The 14,712-nt window shown below is 37.0% G+C and overlaps 1 protein-coding gene across 1 annotated transcript in view; it reads left to right on the forward strand.

Moving 5' to 3' along the window:
- Positions 1-14,712, forward strand: part of LOC111159380 (UV radiation resistance associated) — a 324,480-nt gene that overhangs the window by 78,119 nt on the left and 231,649 nt on the right. The window contains exon 6 of the mRNA XM_022521795.1: positions 12,152-12,237. Within this exon, the coding sequence (XP_022377503.1) occupies positions 12,152-12,237 (86 nt within the window). The remainder of the gene's footprint in view (positions 1-12,151; positions 12,238-14,712) is intronic.

The raw sequence follows: 14,712 nt of genomic DNA on the forward strand, positions 1-14,712 counted from the left end.
ACTTACTGAGTACCTACTCTTTGTTAGACACTATACTAGCTGTTTTACGTGGCTTTATTTAATCTCATGTAACAACTCCACGAGGTAGTTATTATCCTCATTTTATAGGTAAAGTACCCTAGAAGAAAACCTGAAACTACTAACCCAAGATTATATAGCTGGGGAGTAGCAGAATCATGACTTAAAAGCAGGTCTCCTTTATTCAAAGGTGTTTTCTTTTAAACACTATGCTACATGCCATCTCTACATTTCTTCCCACTTCATATATCCTGTTCAAAGTACCAGGTCTCTGTGTTTACATTTAACCAGAGATCTCCACTGTGTGCATTGTGAGAATCCAGTGAGAAGGTACGTGGGAAAGGGCTTTGAATGGTATGAAGTGCGTTATTGTACAGAGTGTGTGTATTTATTATTGTAGAGTGGGCATGCAATGCCCGTGAGGCCATCAACCCACTGAAGTCTACAAAAGTTCCATGTATTAGTCACTGTATTTGGCTTCTCTTGAGTCTTTTTTTCTCTTTTCCCCCCTTTTCTCTTGGATCAAATTAACTTCTGACAGATGTTTGGAAAATCATCTTATCCTGTAATTCATATTTATAAATCCTGCTGCTGCAGTGTGGTCCCCATTCTCCCTCTTCGTTGCAGCCAGAAAATAATCTGGGAAAATGCCACGTTTCCTGTTACGAATTTGGAGGATCTTGTCTTCTTAGCACAATTTTTTGAGCTTTTCTAAATCTTAATACTGGAAAATTCAAAGCCAGGCAGGGTTCTTTGTATAGATGTTTTAGATTCTTGAAAAGTAAACAGAAACAGAGCTCTAGACTTAACCCTCACTAGAGGATTCAGAGTTTAAAATTTTGAAAACTTGTTTTTACTCTTCTTTCTTGGATCTGTAGTGAGGGCATGCTTGGCCTTTGTGTCCCCCCACCCCACCCCATAGTTGGTTTTGGTTTAAATTGTTCTTCCAAGCTGGGAGTCCTTTCTTCTCTCTCTCCCTCTCTCTCTCCCCGCCCCGTTCACTTATGCTCATTAGTGTGATGCCAGTCCTGCCTTCTCTTCGCCTCTCACACGTATAGGAATTTGTGTGCGTGCCTTCTCTCCTCTTGGGCATAAGCTCCTTTCCACTGAAGTTGTGTCTTAATTCTGTGAGTGTCAAGATTTAGCATAGACTTTGCTTAGTTCATATTTTTCCATGAGTGAACTCAGTCTGTTAGGATCACACAGTTCCTGCCTCTACTCTGAAAGATACTTTCAGGTTACGTGACAGACCCAGCTTCGGTCCTCTTGTCAGGGAGTAGCACTGATGGCATTTAAGTCCACTTCATACTTGCACTGTGAGACTCTGATTGTAATGCTTTCTTGAGGGTCATTTAAAACACTAAAATATGAACAAGGATTTCTTTACCCGATTGAACTTAAAAGAAGGAGTTGATTTTGGTTTCAGGATCTGTATACTTTTGCTTAACAGAACTATTCTTATTTCTCAATGCTTCTCACTATTTTGAGGGAGAGGAGAACTTCCTCTGTGGTCTCAAACCTTACACCAAATCTGGGGGAATACGTATATTCAGTTCTGCTTCAGTGTCTCAGAAGAGGTCTTGCCTTTCCTCCTGAAAAGCCTAGCTTCTGGGCTTCCTCAGAGGCAACAGGTACCCGAGATTTGAAGGTACTTGACAGAGATTCTTGACTTTTTTTTCAGTTAAACTTGGCTGGCAACTAAAAGTGTGTTAAGGTCCAGGTGAACATATACACATAGGAACACAGGCTGTCTATTGATTCATCAGGTAGCTATTTTAAGAGACATTGTACAAATAAATACTGTATTTAAAAATGGATACTGATTGCATCTGAAAATACGCTCAAGTAGTAGAGAGCCATTGTTTTTTCCCTTGCCAATCATAATTTCTTATTCTAGCTAAGTAAGTAGAAAAAAGACTACTTGCAAAGCTCACTTAATAGTTTTATGAATAACATCTAGAATGTATTAGTTCTGCTGAGGAAAGCTTTCGGTGGAGCCTTTAAGCTGTTGTTGTCAGGTTTCCACCTGGGCCTTTTGTCTTCTCATGAACGTGTTATATTTGCATTCAGATCCCTCCCAAGTCTACATCTCCGGTCTCTATTTCCATATATCCAGACTGCGTTAAATTGCTTGGATGTTTCAAAGACACACACACTTTACATGACCCAAACTGAGCTCAAGTCCCCTCTCCATCTTGAAAAACTTTTTCCTGTTGTATTCCTTAGTTTAGTGAATGGTACTACTATCCATGTATTGTCTCAAGTCAGAAAGTCAGAACAGGGGAGTTAGCTTGGACGCTTCCCTATTTTTTGGATGACTACTTGATGGTGTCTGCTTAATTATCTACTTCTTTCCTGCTTTTTGGAGTATATAGCCAGATTTATCTTTCCAAATGCTGGTCATCTCCCTCTTCTATTTGAATCATTTCAGAGTAATTACTGGCTTATAAGGTCTTACTGTGTCATCTGTTTCCTGATTTCTAAGCACCCCACCCATAGCTTAGATCTCCTTTCTGTAGAAAGGCTTTCTGTGATATACCCCTAACTCTGGTTTGGATACCCCTCTTACATGCTCCATGGCACCTTCATTTTCCTCATCACTGACACTTACCTGATTGTATTCTGATTGTCCATTTGCTCATCTCTCTGTAGACTGTAAGCTACATAAGGGCAGGGACAGGGTCTGTCTGCCTTCATTACTAATTTATTCTTGGTGCTTAACACTGTCTGGCATATAGTAGTAATACAATAAATACTTGTTGAATGAATGAGTAAAGCTTCTGTAGCAGCAGATCATTAAGCATTCTAATGGGATACCTATTGGGATAGCTGGTTATCAACTGGATGGGTTGTTACTCAAAATTCTAGTTCTTTAGGATTAAATAGTTTCTGGCCATTTCTGCATCGAAACCTGTCATTTGCAGATTATTATACTTTAAATGGAACTCTTCATTTTTCTCTCCAGGCTTTATTTCCTTTCCATTTTCCCACTTCTTTCTTAACTATTTTCCCATTTATTTGGCCCCAAGTATTGCAGTTAGATTTGATTGAGTTCTTTCTTTTATCTACTCTATATAGTTGGCCACTAGCCTCCTTTGAGGCCTTTGAAATAATTCCTATCCGTGGCAACTTTTCCATCTCTGTTGCCATGCATGATCCAAGCTCAGACCAGCACCCCTGTAAGGATAGGTTACTGTTGTAGTTTTCTGGTGGGCTTATGGACTCTAGTCTCTTTGTATCTACTCTGTCTTATTCACTACTGACTGATTCATCTTCCTAAGACAGACTTCCATTTTTTATTCCTTTGCTTAAAAGCTTTATTGAGTGACTTCTTGTTTTCTGCTAGTTGTGTCTGAATCTCTGATGTGCTTTCCTTCTCTCCATCAGCCTAAATTCAGTCAGTGATATGTACAGTAAGTACTTGTAGTTCTAGCTGTGCTTTTATCTTTTCTCTTTTAGTGTTTGATTATCATTATTATTATTATCTCTAGTACCTGTGGATTTTTAGCATAGCCTGTTAACTGGTGTTGGGACATTCTGCCTTCTCTAATGCATCATATTTGTCATTACTGGGGTAACTTTCCTTAAACGCACCTCTGATCATAATGCTATATTGTCAGATACCTTTCATGTCTCCTTACTGCCTAGAGAGCTAAAAAGATCCACTTTTTAGCATGCCATTCAAGGCTTTCTCTACTCTGGCCCTCCCAGCCGACTTACTCAACCCTGTTTCCCACTGTTTTCCTCTCCAGGGTTCCAAGTAATTTCCATGTCATTGAAGCTGAACAAATTGGACCACGACTTAATTTTCTCGGAATGCAACTTGTGTTTTCCCACTGTCATGCTTTGGCTAAAGGTGTTCAGACTGTGTGGGACTTTCCTTCACTGCCATTCAGCTTTTTAATACTTCTTAATCTGTTTCAATTACTGCCACCCCTGCAGCCTTTGATGTTCCTGCTCCTACTAGATGGAATTCTTACTACATCAGAACCCCTGTAGCTATTTCCTTTTTAACCTATCCTATGGCACCTTTATAGGTTTTACTTCACTTGGAAACGTAACTGGGTTATATACATCATAGTGTCCTGGGTTGTATACTTTCATAAGGATGGTAGCATGTGCTTGACACCCTGTGTGTATTAGGCATTCAATAAACACTGAAATAAATAAGTATGTATATTACACTCTTTGCTTCATCATTTATTCTGTCAGCTGGATTATTTTAGTGTAACTTAGAATTCTAGGGAACTTAAGTATGGTCTTGTGACTGTTGTAGCAGCCAAAAACTCTCAAAAATGTACCATAATATAGTTTAAAAGGTGACTTTATCCAATGGTCTACTACAGGGGTAAGCAAACTATAGTCTAGCACATGGTTTTGTATGGCCCAACAGCTAAGAATGGTTTTTACATTTGTGAAAAATTTGAAGGAGAAAACAAAGAATATGCCACAGAGATGACATGCAGTTTACAAAGCCTGGAACATTTACTATCTGGCCATTGACAAAGTTTGTTGACCACTGATCTAGAAACACACCTGGTCATCTGCCTGGAATTACTCCTGCTCACTGGGTGTGTGACATTAATCATTTGTTTTCTTGAACAATGTAGTAGGCACTCACCCAGACTGGTGCCTGTCCCTTCCTTGAAAAAGCATTGTTAGGCCTGGCTTCAGAAGAATTTTGAGTGACATGTAAATCTCCTCTGGGCTCTTTGGCACTTGGCAGTATCTCACACAGATAACCAGATACAAACGAGCCATTTCTTTCCATTATAATCCTTCATCAGAGGTCTGTCAGGATCACACATGTGGTGAAGTTAGATGTCATTCAGAACAAGGCTCTTAGCATATTTTAAGAATGTTAATTGCTAAGTGGTGGCTGAGGCAGAAGGGTTTAATAATGTTCTTAAGTTGCCTTAAATGTACATGGACCCAGAATTTTAGAACTGGAAAGGTCTCAGAGATCAAGTATAGCATGGTCATTAAGAAAATGGGCTGTGGAGCCAGACTGCATGGCTCTTCTACTTAATCCTCCTTGCGTCTCAGTTTCCTCACCTTTAAAGTGGGGATAATAATAGTTCCTGTTTCACAGGGTTGTGTGAAAAATACATTAACCCTTAGCATATGAACATTTAAATTGTTAATGTTAACTTGGAAAAGAACACTGCCTGGTGTACTGTAAACACTCATAAATGTTACTCTTATGTGTATTCCTGTCATTTTTTGAAAATTGTTTTTATTACTAGTAGTTTCATCTCATTTTATAGTTAAAGAAACTGAATTCTAGAGGAGAGTTAAATTGTTTTCCTCACTTCCATGACAGGCAGAGTGGATTAATACCGAGGATCCTGGCTTTCATTTGAATTCTTGCTATGATGTATTGCTTTTAGTTGTATGTTAGTGGGTATGGATGATTTTTCAATAGAAAAAAGTATGTCTGTCCACATTCAGTTAGCCTGATGTTTTTGAGGTGCATCCATGTGTAGCACGTGTTAATACTTCTTTCCTTTCTATGGCTAAGAAATACCCATTGTCTTGATATCATTTTGTTTAACAGTTAATCCATTGATGGATATTGGGGTCGTTTCTACCTTTTGGCTATTATGAGTAGTGTTGGTATGAGGATTTGTATACAAGTATCTGTTTGAGGACCTGTTTTCATTTCCTTTAGGTATATGCCTAGGAATGGATTGGCTAGGTCATATGGTAATTCTGTGTTTGACTTTTTGAGGAATTGCCAAGCTTTTTTTTTTTTTTTTTAAACGGTGCCCAGTGTTTTACATTCCCAGTGACATTATAGGAGGGTTCTAATTTCTCTACATTCTTGCCAACACTTATTTTCCTTGGATTTTTTTTTTAATTTTGGGGTGCCTGGCTCACTCATTCAGTAGAACATGTGACTCTTGATCTTGGGGTGCAATGTCTACTTTGGGTGTAGAGATTAATTAAAATTTTTTAAAAATTTTGCTTGTTTATTTGTTGTTTTATTTGTTTTTGCTTATCTTAGTGGGTATGAATTAGTATCTTATTGTGGTTTTGACTCACCTTTTTATTTTTAAGATTTTATTTATTTATCTGACAGAGAGAGAGAGATCACAAGTAGGCAGAGAGGCAGACGGAGAGAGAGGGGGAAGCAGGCTCCCTACTGAGCAGAGAGCCTGATGCGGGGCTCGATTCCAAGACCCTGAGATCATGACTTGAGCTGAAGGCAGAGGCTTAACCCACTGAGCCACCCAGGCGCCCCGATTCACCTTTTTCTAATGACTGATGATGTTGGGCATCTTTTCATGTGCTTCTGGCTATTTGTGTATCTTTTTTTTTGGAGAAATGTCTCTGAGTCCTTTGCCCATTTTTTAAGTGGGTTGTTTGTCATTTTATTGTTGAGTTGTTAGAGTTCTTTATATATTTTAGATGTGAAACCTTTATCAGCTATATGATTTGCAAATATATTCTCCCATTTTGTGCATTGTTTTTTCACTTTCTTATAGTATCCTTTGAAGCACAAAGTTTTTAATTTTGATGAAGTCAAGTTTATTATTGTATTTGTTACTCATGCTTTTGGTGTCATACCTAAGAAGCCATTGGCAAATCTGAGGTTATATGGGTGTACCCCCATGCTTTCTTTAAATAGTTTTATAGTTTTAGCTCTTACAGGTAGGCCTTTGGTCTATTTTGAGGTAATTTTTATATATGGTGTAGGGATGGATCCAAATCATTCTTTTTGTCTATGGCTATCTAGTTGTTTCAGCATCGTTTGTTGACAAGACTATTATATTTCTGGTGAGTAGTCTTGGTACCTTTGTCTAAAATCAGTTGATTGCAGGTGTGTGAGTTTATTTGTAAATTACCGGTTCTGTTCCATTGATCTGTGGATCCACCTTCATGCCAGTACCACCCTATACTCTTGCTTCGTACTGCGTCTTTGGAATTGGGAAGTGTGAGTCTTTCTAACTGGTGTATTATATGGAATTTCATTTATTGAACCACCCTTATGTACCTTAGATAAATCCCACTGTTCCTAGTACATAATCCTTTTTTAAAAATTACTTTTAAATTGTGGTGGGATATACATAATAACAAAATTTACCATCTTAACCATTTTAAGTGTACAGTTTAGTGGCATTCAGTATGTTCACATTGCTGTGCAGCCATCACCACCATCTGTCTCCAGAACTTTTTTTTATTTTGTAAAACTGAAAAACTACCCAGTAAGCACTAACTCCCTGTATCCCCCTCTCCCAAGCCCCTAGTACTCGACCTACTACTTTCTGTTTCTACAGATTTTCTGCTCTAGGTATATTATGTGAATGGAATCATACAGTATGCACACTGTATGTGCCTAGGAGTGGATTGGCTGGGTCATAATGCTAATTCTGCGTTTGACTATATGAGGAATTGCCGAACTTTTTTTTTTTTTTAAATAGTGGCCAACTTAAAATAAGTCAGATACATTGACTTGTTTTACTTAAAACATAAATCACCTCAAGGGTCATCTGTATTATGGCAGAATTTCATTTCCTTTTTAAGGCTAAATGATATTTTATTGTATGAATAAAGCATGTTTTGTCTGTTCATCTGTTGGTAGACACTGAGTTGCTTCTGCCCCTTGACTGTTGTGAATAATGCTCCTCTGAACAAGGATGTCAAATGTCTCTCTGAGTCTTTGCTTTCAGTTCTTTTGGGTCTATACCTAGAAGTGGAATTGTTGGCCAGTGGTTTACATTTTTTAATATGTGGCTGGATTAGCTTTGCTAGTATTTTGTTGAGGACTTTTGCATATATATATTCATAAGGGATATTGGTCTATAATTTTCATGTGATGTTACTGTCTGGCTTTGGTATCAGGGTAATGTTGGCATCATAGAATGAGGTAAGAAGGATTTCCTCCTCTTTTCTTTTTTTTTTGAGAAGACTTTGAGAAGGGTTGGTGCTCTTTTTTCTTTAAATGATTGGTAGAATTCACCAGATCATATGGCTCTGGGCTTTTCTTTGCTGGGAGTTTTATGATTACTTATTTCAGCTTCTTGTGCTATGACTTTATTAAATTAACAGTTATTAGATAGAGCACAGAATGCTGGTTGGTGAGCCATGGTTAGGCAATAGACCACAAGAGAAATTGAAATAGAAAAGTTTTTTACTTACAGGTCCTAGAGGAATTATAAGGGCATGCATTTAAGGGACCTCAGAGAGGGAGATCAAGGCAGTTGTAGAGAGAGGTAGGACCTGGAGTACAGTTCCTTTATTAGGTCTATGGGTGGAGTGCTTTGGAGATTCTGGGCTATAGGTAGATTTGTCAGTTCAAACCAAAAGAGTAGGGTTATGGTAAGCTCCACCAGGGCTTTTATCTAAGGGCGCTTAACGCATCATACAGGCACTGGGAACCGGGAGAGACCATTGATCACAAGTCCCATCATGAGTTCTTGTAAACAGACTTACAGTGCTTGTGTCTTTGTGGCGTCCTGTTTAGGACATGTGCTTCCCTGAGAGCTCTAGTTAGTTTACAGTCCTTGCAGGCCCCTTGTCCAAACAAAATGGATGCTGAGGCAGTGGTATCAGGGAGTAGTCTAGCTAAGTAATGACTTGACTTGTCTCAACAACTTCTTGTAGGTCTTTCAAATTTTCTATTTCTTCTTGAGTCATTTTGGGGAGTTTTTGTGTTTCCAGGAATTTCTGTTTTATCTAGATTATCTGATTATCTGTTTTGTCTAGATTATCTGATTTATTGGCACACACACTACAGGTGTTTTACAACACTTTTTATTTCTGTAAGGTTAGTAGTAATGTTCCCATTTTTATTCCTGATTTTAATGATTTGTGTCTTCTCTCACTTTTTTTCTTAGTCTAAGCTTGAGTTGTTGATCTTTTTAAAGAACTAACTTTTGGTTTGTTGATATTCTCTATTGTTTTTGTATTCTTTATTTCCTGGATCTCAGTTCTAATATTTATTAATTATTGCCTTATTTTGGGCTTAGTTTGTTCTTCTAGTTCCTAAAGGTGGATGTTTAGGTTATTAATTTGAACTCTTTATTACTTCTTTTTTAATGTAGATGCTTACAGCTGTAAATTTCCCTTAGCACTTTTTCACTATATCACATATTTTTTAATATGTTGTACTTTCATTTTTTTAATAAAGATGTTATTTATTCATTTGTCAGAGTGAGAGAGAAAGAGCACAAGCAGGGGGAGGGGCAGGCATGGGGAGAAGCAGGCTCCCCACTGAACAAGGAGCCCACTGTGGGACTCGATCTAAGAACTCTGGGATCATGACCTAAGCCATGACCTGAGCAGACGCTTAATTGACTGAGCCACCCAGGCGTCCCTGTACTTTCATTTTTATTCACCTCAAAGTATTTAATTTTCCTTGTGATTTGTTTTTTGACTCACTGCTTAAGTGTGTGTTGTTCACTTTGTAGTTTGTGGATTTTCCAAATTTCCTTCTGTTACTGATTTCTAGTTTCATTCCATTACAGTCAAATAAGATACTTTGTATGATTTCAACTTTTAATAATTTATTGAGACTTGTTTGGCAGTTGAACATATGGTCCAGCTTGGAGGATGTTCCATATGCACTGAGAAGAATGTATATATGTTGTGTTAGGTGGAACATTCTATATACGTCTAGTAGGTCTAGTTGATTTATAGTATTATTCATGTCTTATATTCCTTGTTTATCTTTTATATGGTGCTTTCTTTTCTTTTATCTGTGCTTTCCATTGTTAGGTGGGAGTTGACATCTCTAGCTATTTCCCACCTTAGTTTTATCAGTTTTTTTTTTAATTTAATTTATTTATTTGACAGAGATCACAAGTAGGCAGAGAGACAGGCAGAGAAAAAGGGGAGGAAGCAGGCTCCCTGCTGAGCAGAGAGCCCGATGTGGGGTTCAATCCCAGGACCCTGAGATCATGACCTGAGCCAAAGGCAGAGGCTTAACCCACTGAGCTACCCAGGCACCCCAGTTTTATCAGTTTTTGATTCATGTATTTTATTACATGTCATTAGGTGCATATATGTTTATAACCCTTTATATTATACAATGTCCTTCTTTGTCTCTTGTAATGTTTTTTTGTCTTAAAGTCTATTTGTCTGATATTAGTATAGCCACTCCAGCTCTCTTTTGTTTGCTGCTTACATGGAATATCTTTCTGTCCTTTCAATTTCAGCTTATTTGTGTTTTTGTTTCTAAAGCACAACTCTTGTAGATAGCATTAAAATGAAATCTGTGTAGCCGATCTCTGCCTTTTAATTGAAGTGTTTAATCCATTTACACTTAATTAATTACAGAGACAGAAGGACTTCTGCTATTTTTTGTTTGTTTCTTATATCCTTTTTGTTTCTTTATTCCTCCATTACTACCTTCTTTTGTGCTATATGTTTTCTCATGTGATATTTTGATTTCTTTGTCATTTCTCATACATACATTACAATGTATCTTTGAGTTAATTCTTAGTGGTTGCCCTCGGGATTACAATCAGCATCTTAATTTATAATCATACAGTTTAAATTAATACCAACTTAATTTTAGTATTATACAAAAATTATTCTTCTGCATAGCTCTGTACCTCTACTTCTATGTTATTGTCACATTGTATCTTTATAATTGTGTGCCTGTCAAGATAGATTTATGATTATATTATGTATTTTTCTAATTGATTGATTTTTAAACGTTAAGCCAGTATTGTATTCTTAGACTAAATTCAGGCAATTATGATGTGTGACTGTTTTATCTTTATAACGTATTACTAGTTCACTTTACTAATGTTTTGGTAAGGATTGCTTTATCTGTGTTCATGAGAGATATTGGGGTGTGTGTGTGTGTGTGTGTGTGATATCTTTGGCAAGTTTTAACATTAGTAACGTTGATCTTACGAGTTGGAAATTGTTCTCTTTTCCTCTATTTTATTTTTGTGTTAAATTGATGTTATTTCTTAAATGTTTGATAGAATTTATCAGTGAAACCATCTGGACCTACACTGTTTTGCGGGAAGCTTTTCAATTATTTATTCACTTAGATATTCAGACATATTCAGACATTTTATTTCAATTTTGGCATGTTGGATTTTTTCAAGGAGGGTGTCTGATGCATCTAAGCTGTCAAATATGTTACTATAAAGTTGTTCATATTCTCCTAATAACCTTTTAATGTCTGTGGCAATGTAATTTATAAAAAATGCTTGTATTAGTATGGTAGCAAACGTTTATATAGTACTTATTTCATACTTTTCGCTTTATAAGTAATAACTCTTTTTTAATTCCCACAGCAATTGGTGAGGTAGATAATGTTATCGTCTCTGTGTTCTAGATGAAAAAACAAACCAGAATTAAACTAAGAGAATTAAGGTGCCTTGCTCAAGATCACAGAGCTGGTGTATTAAGGGCTTAAATTATAATCCACGTGGTCTGGGTCTAGAGTCCTTTTTCTTGACTACTGTTTACTTTGCATTTCTTAAATGACAGATACCTGTTCTTTTCTTCTTAGGGAATTTTGCTGTTTTCTTTCTGGTGCTCCTCCCACCTTTATTTCACTGGTAGAAATATTTACTTCTGGTATTACTAATTAGAACTTGGAATGCCTTTCCCCATAAAAACATTATATATGATGGCTATACATGCTTGGAATATTGTTTTTTTTAAGGAACTTACTTATTTATTAGACAAAAGGAGGGAGCAAGTGTGGGGGGCAGAGGGAGAGAGAGAATCTCAGTCAGACTACCTGCTGAGTGAAGAGCTTGATGTGGTGCTCGATCTCAGGACCCTGAGATCATGGCCTGAGCCAAAATCAAGAGTTGGACACTTAACTGACTGAGCCACCCAGGTGCCCCTTGAAATATTATTTTTAATACTCATCTTCAGTCACATCATATGTTAAAAAGCCTTCTGGGGCTTCCCCAGGAAGTTCACTACAATTTATAATGTAAAACAGGGTTTCTCTATGAAAATACTAGAAGATACTTATTTTAAATACACTTACTTAAAAGGTTAAACTTCAGTTATATGGAAATTTTACTTTTTGGAATCCCTTAATGATTTGAATTTACTGAGGCTAAATAATAATTTTCAAATGAAGACAAACAGTAAGATTAATTTTTACACATTCTGTTTTACTTTCATTAATTTGTCGATTAATGTCTTTCAGGGTTATTCAAATGCTCAGAAGAATATTCTTCTTCAGGTGGATCAGAACTGTGTTCGCAATTCTTATGATGTCTTCTCTTTGCTGCGGTAAGAAACTTCCTAGACCTCCTGCATTTTCTAAAGAATCTTCCTCATTTTGAGTTTGTGACATTTCTGTGTGAGAAAATGTATGGGAGCTTTAGAAGCTGTTATTCAGGCTTAACATTTTTTAGTGAGAGCTTCATAAATTTTGTAGCTACAGTGATTTAACTTTATCTCTTTCACAAAACCTTTGGAACGCCATTTCCTTTCTCTGGACAGTGGGAGAGAATGATTGGAAGCCAATGATCTTAAAACAGGAACATGAGCTGTTTCTGGTTTTCTGTACTGTAAAGAGCAGCAACCAGAGGTACAAAATTTAGGCTTATCAAAATCTTAACAACTACAGCATTACTAGAAAAGCCCTCCAATAGCCCCAGACATGGCTTAGAGTTTTGACCTGCTGTTCATCTTAAAAGAATCATGTTTGGCAAGGCAAAGGAGCTTTGCATGAATCTTATGCTCAGAGGCTTAACTAACTGCCTTAACTCTGTATTTTCATAATGTCTGGGCTTAATTTTGAAACATTTCTAAATTTGTTTTTAATTTTCGATGTGGTAGATCATCAAGGACATTTTCCCAGGAGACAGGCAACCAAAATAAATGCAATTCAGAACAAAGGTAACAGTGACACTCAGCCTGTGTTCACCCTACTCAGACAGATGGTTCATTGAAATTTGATTTTGGCAGTATTTTTCTAATGTTTACATAACACATCATAAATTTCAGACCATTAGACAACTTCAATATATCTACTAGAGGAAGAGTCCAGAAGGATGGTTGGACTCTTGTCCAATTGGATGATTGTTTATTTTATAAACATTATGAAGTGGACCTTTTCTTTGCAAATCTTGAATCTTATTATACTTGATGATAAAGTTTGGTCACATGACCTGTGTAAATTGCTCTTAAGAGACAATCATTTCAACTAAAGTAACCACAGACATTTGATGACTTTTGATTCTTATCTGAGCCGTACTTTCACTTTGACTTTTTAGGATATGTAAGAGAACACACAGGACTTAGTAATTGGATGGTGGAGAGAAAAAGCAGGTGTTAAAATATATAACTCGTATTTTTGAGTCTATTCAGTTTGAGACTACATTGCGTTTTAAATATTGCAAAGAGGAATGTACAGAAATAGTTTGAAATGTGAGTAAACCACTAATATTTCTTGACCTGTTTTCCTCATGAAATGAGGGTATGGATTTCACTATTTTAAAGATACTGTCCAAGTGTGAGATGATGTGATCTTATTAGCAAAATCAGTAGAATCAAAAGAAAAGGAAATATGAAGTCAGTGAAAAGAGGAGAACTGGGGGGAAATTGCATCATAGAATCTAAAGGAATAGAGATTCAAGCAGTGTTGAGTGCTCTGTGATGAGACAGGAAAATAAGGACTGAAGAAGTGCTGTAGGGTCTTGGGAAACAATGTGGTACAATAGAGAATGCTTTGGTTAACTTGACCCTGAATTCAGTTGTTCCTGGTTTATCAGAATTCATTTAACGTTTCTGATTCTTCCAAAAGGTAGAGGCAGTAATATTTTAAGTTTGTGTAACTTACGAGCATTTCCATATTTACTGTCTTAAACTCTTTGAGGATTTTTGTGTTTAGACATCAGGGATCAGCCTTTGTCTTCAGTGTAGAAGCTGAGGCCAAGAGGCATTACAGGATTTATCTGAGAGTACACAGTGAGTAAGAGCCAGACTGGAGGTCGATGTGAAGTTTTCCCGCAAGCAGGTTTTGCAGATCCTTTTCAGAATCTCACTTACCTTCCTAGATTGGTGGTTACAAGGTAGTTATAAGGTACACATAGCATAATGACAGAGAAAATTTCTGAAAATCACAGAGCCTTTCATAAATGCAAAATCATTGGGGGAATTTGGTAGTTAGTGCTCAATTATTTAACATTGATTCTTGCAATGATATGTCTCTTGGGGGTCTCAATTCTAGGGTGCTTTCCAGATTCCTCAGGTGTGTTAGCAGTTTGATTTGCCTTATTTATTAGCAGTGGCCTTATCATTAGCATTGCGTGTATCATTTATAGCTGGTAACATAGATGTACTCTTTTGAACCAGATCAAGTGTCCATTTACCAACCAATTTACCAGAGCCCAGAGAGTTACTCTGGAACTAGAAACTTAATACTGTAGTCATCAACATTAATGAGTAACATGGAACTTCCTTTGATAATTCTCTTAGACATTAGTAAGGAGTAACCACCATCTATCTGTTTGCCAAATCAAAAGCTCTTCTTACCTCACAGTTCTTGGCATGGTTTATGCTTGCTGGTAAACTTAATTTTGTGCTGATCAATTTCATTCATTTTCCCTTCTTTAATTCAGGTAACATTGTACCTAGATGGGAGTAATTTTTAAAAATATACCTTTTCTGGGGCGCCTGGGTGGCTCAGTGGGTTAAAGCCTCTGCCTTCGGCTCAGGTCATGATCCCAGGGTCCTGGGATCGAGCCCCACATCGGGCTC

The sequence above is a fragment of the Enhydra lutris genome, unplaced genomic scaffold (assembly GCF_002288905.1).
Source record: "Enhydra lutris kenyoni isolate GAN:26980312 unplaced genomic scaffold, ASM228890v2 scaffoldscaffold68, whole genome shotgun sequence".
Classification (NCBI taxonomy): Eukaryota; Metazoa; Chordata; class Mammalia; order Carnivora; family Mustelidae; genus Enhydra; species Enhydra lutris.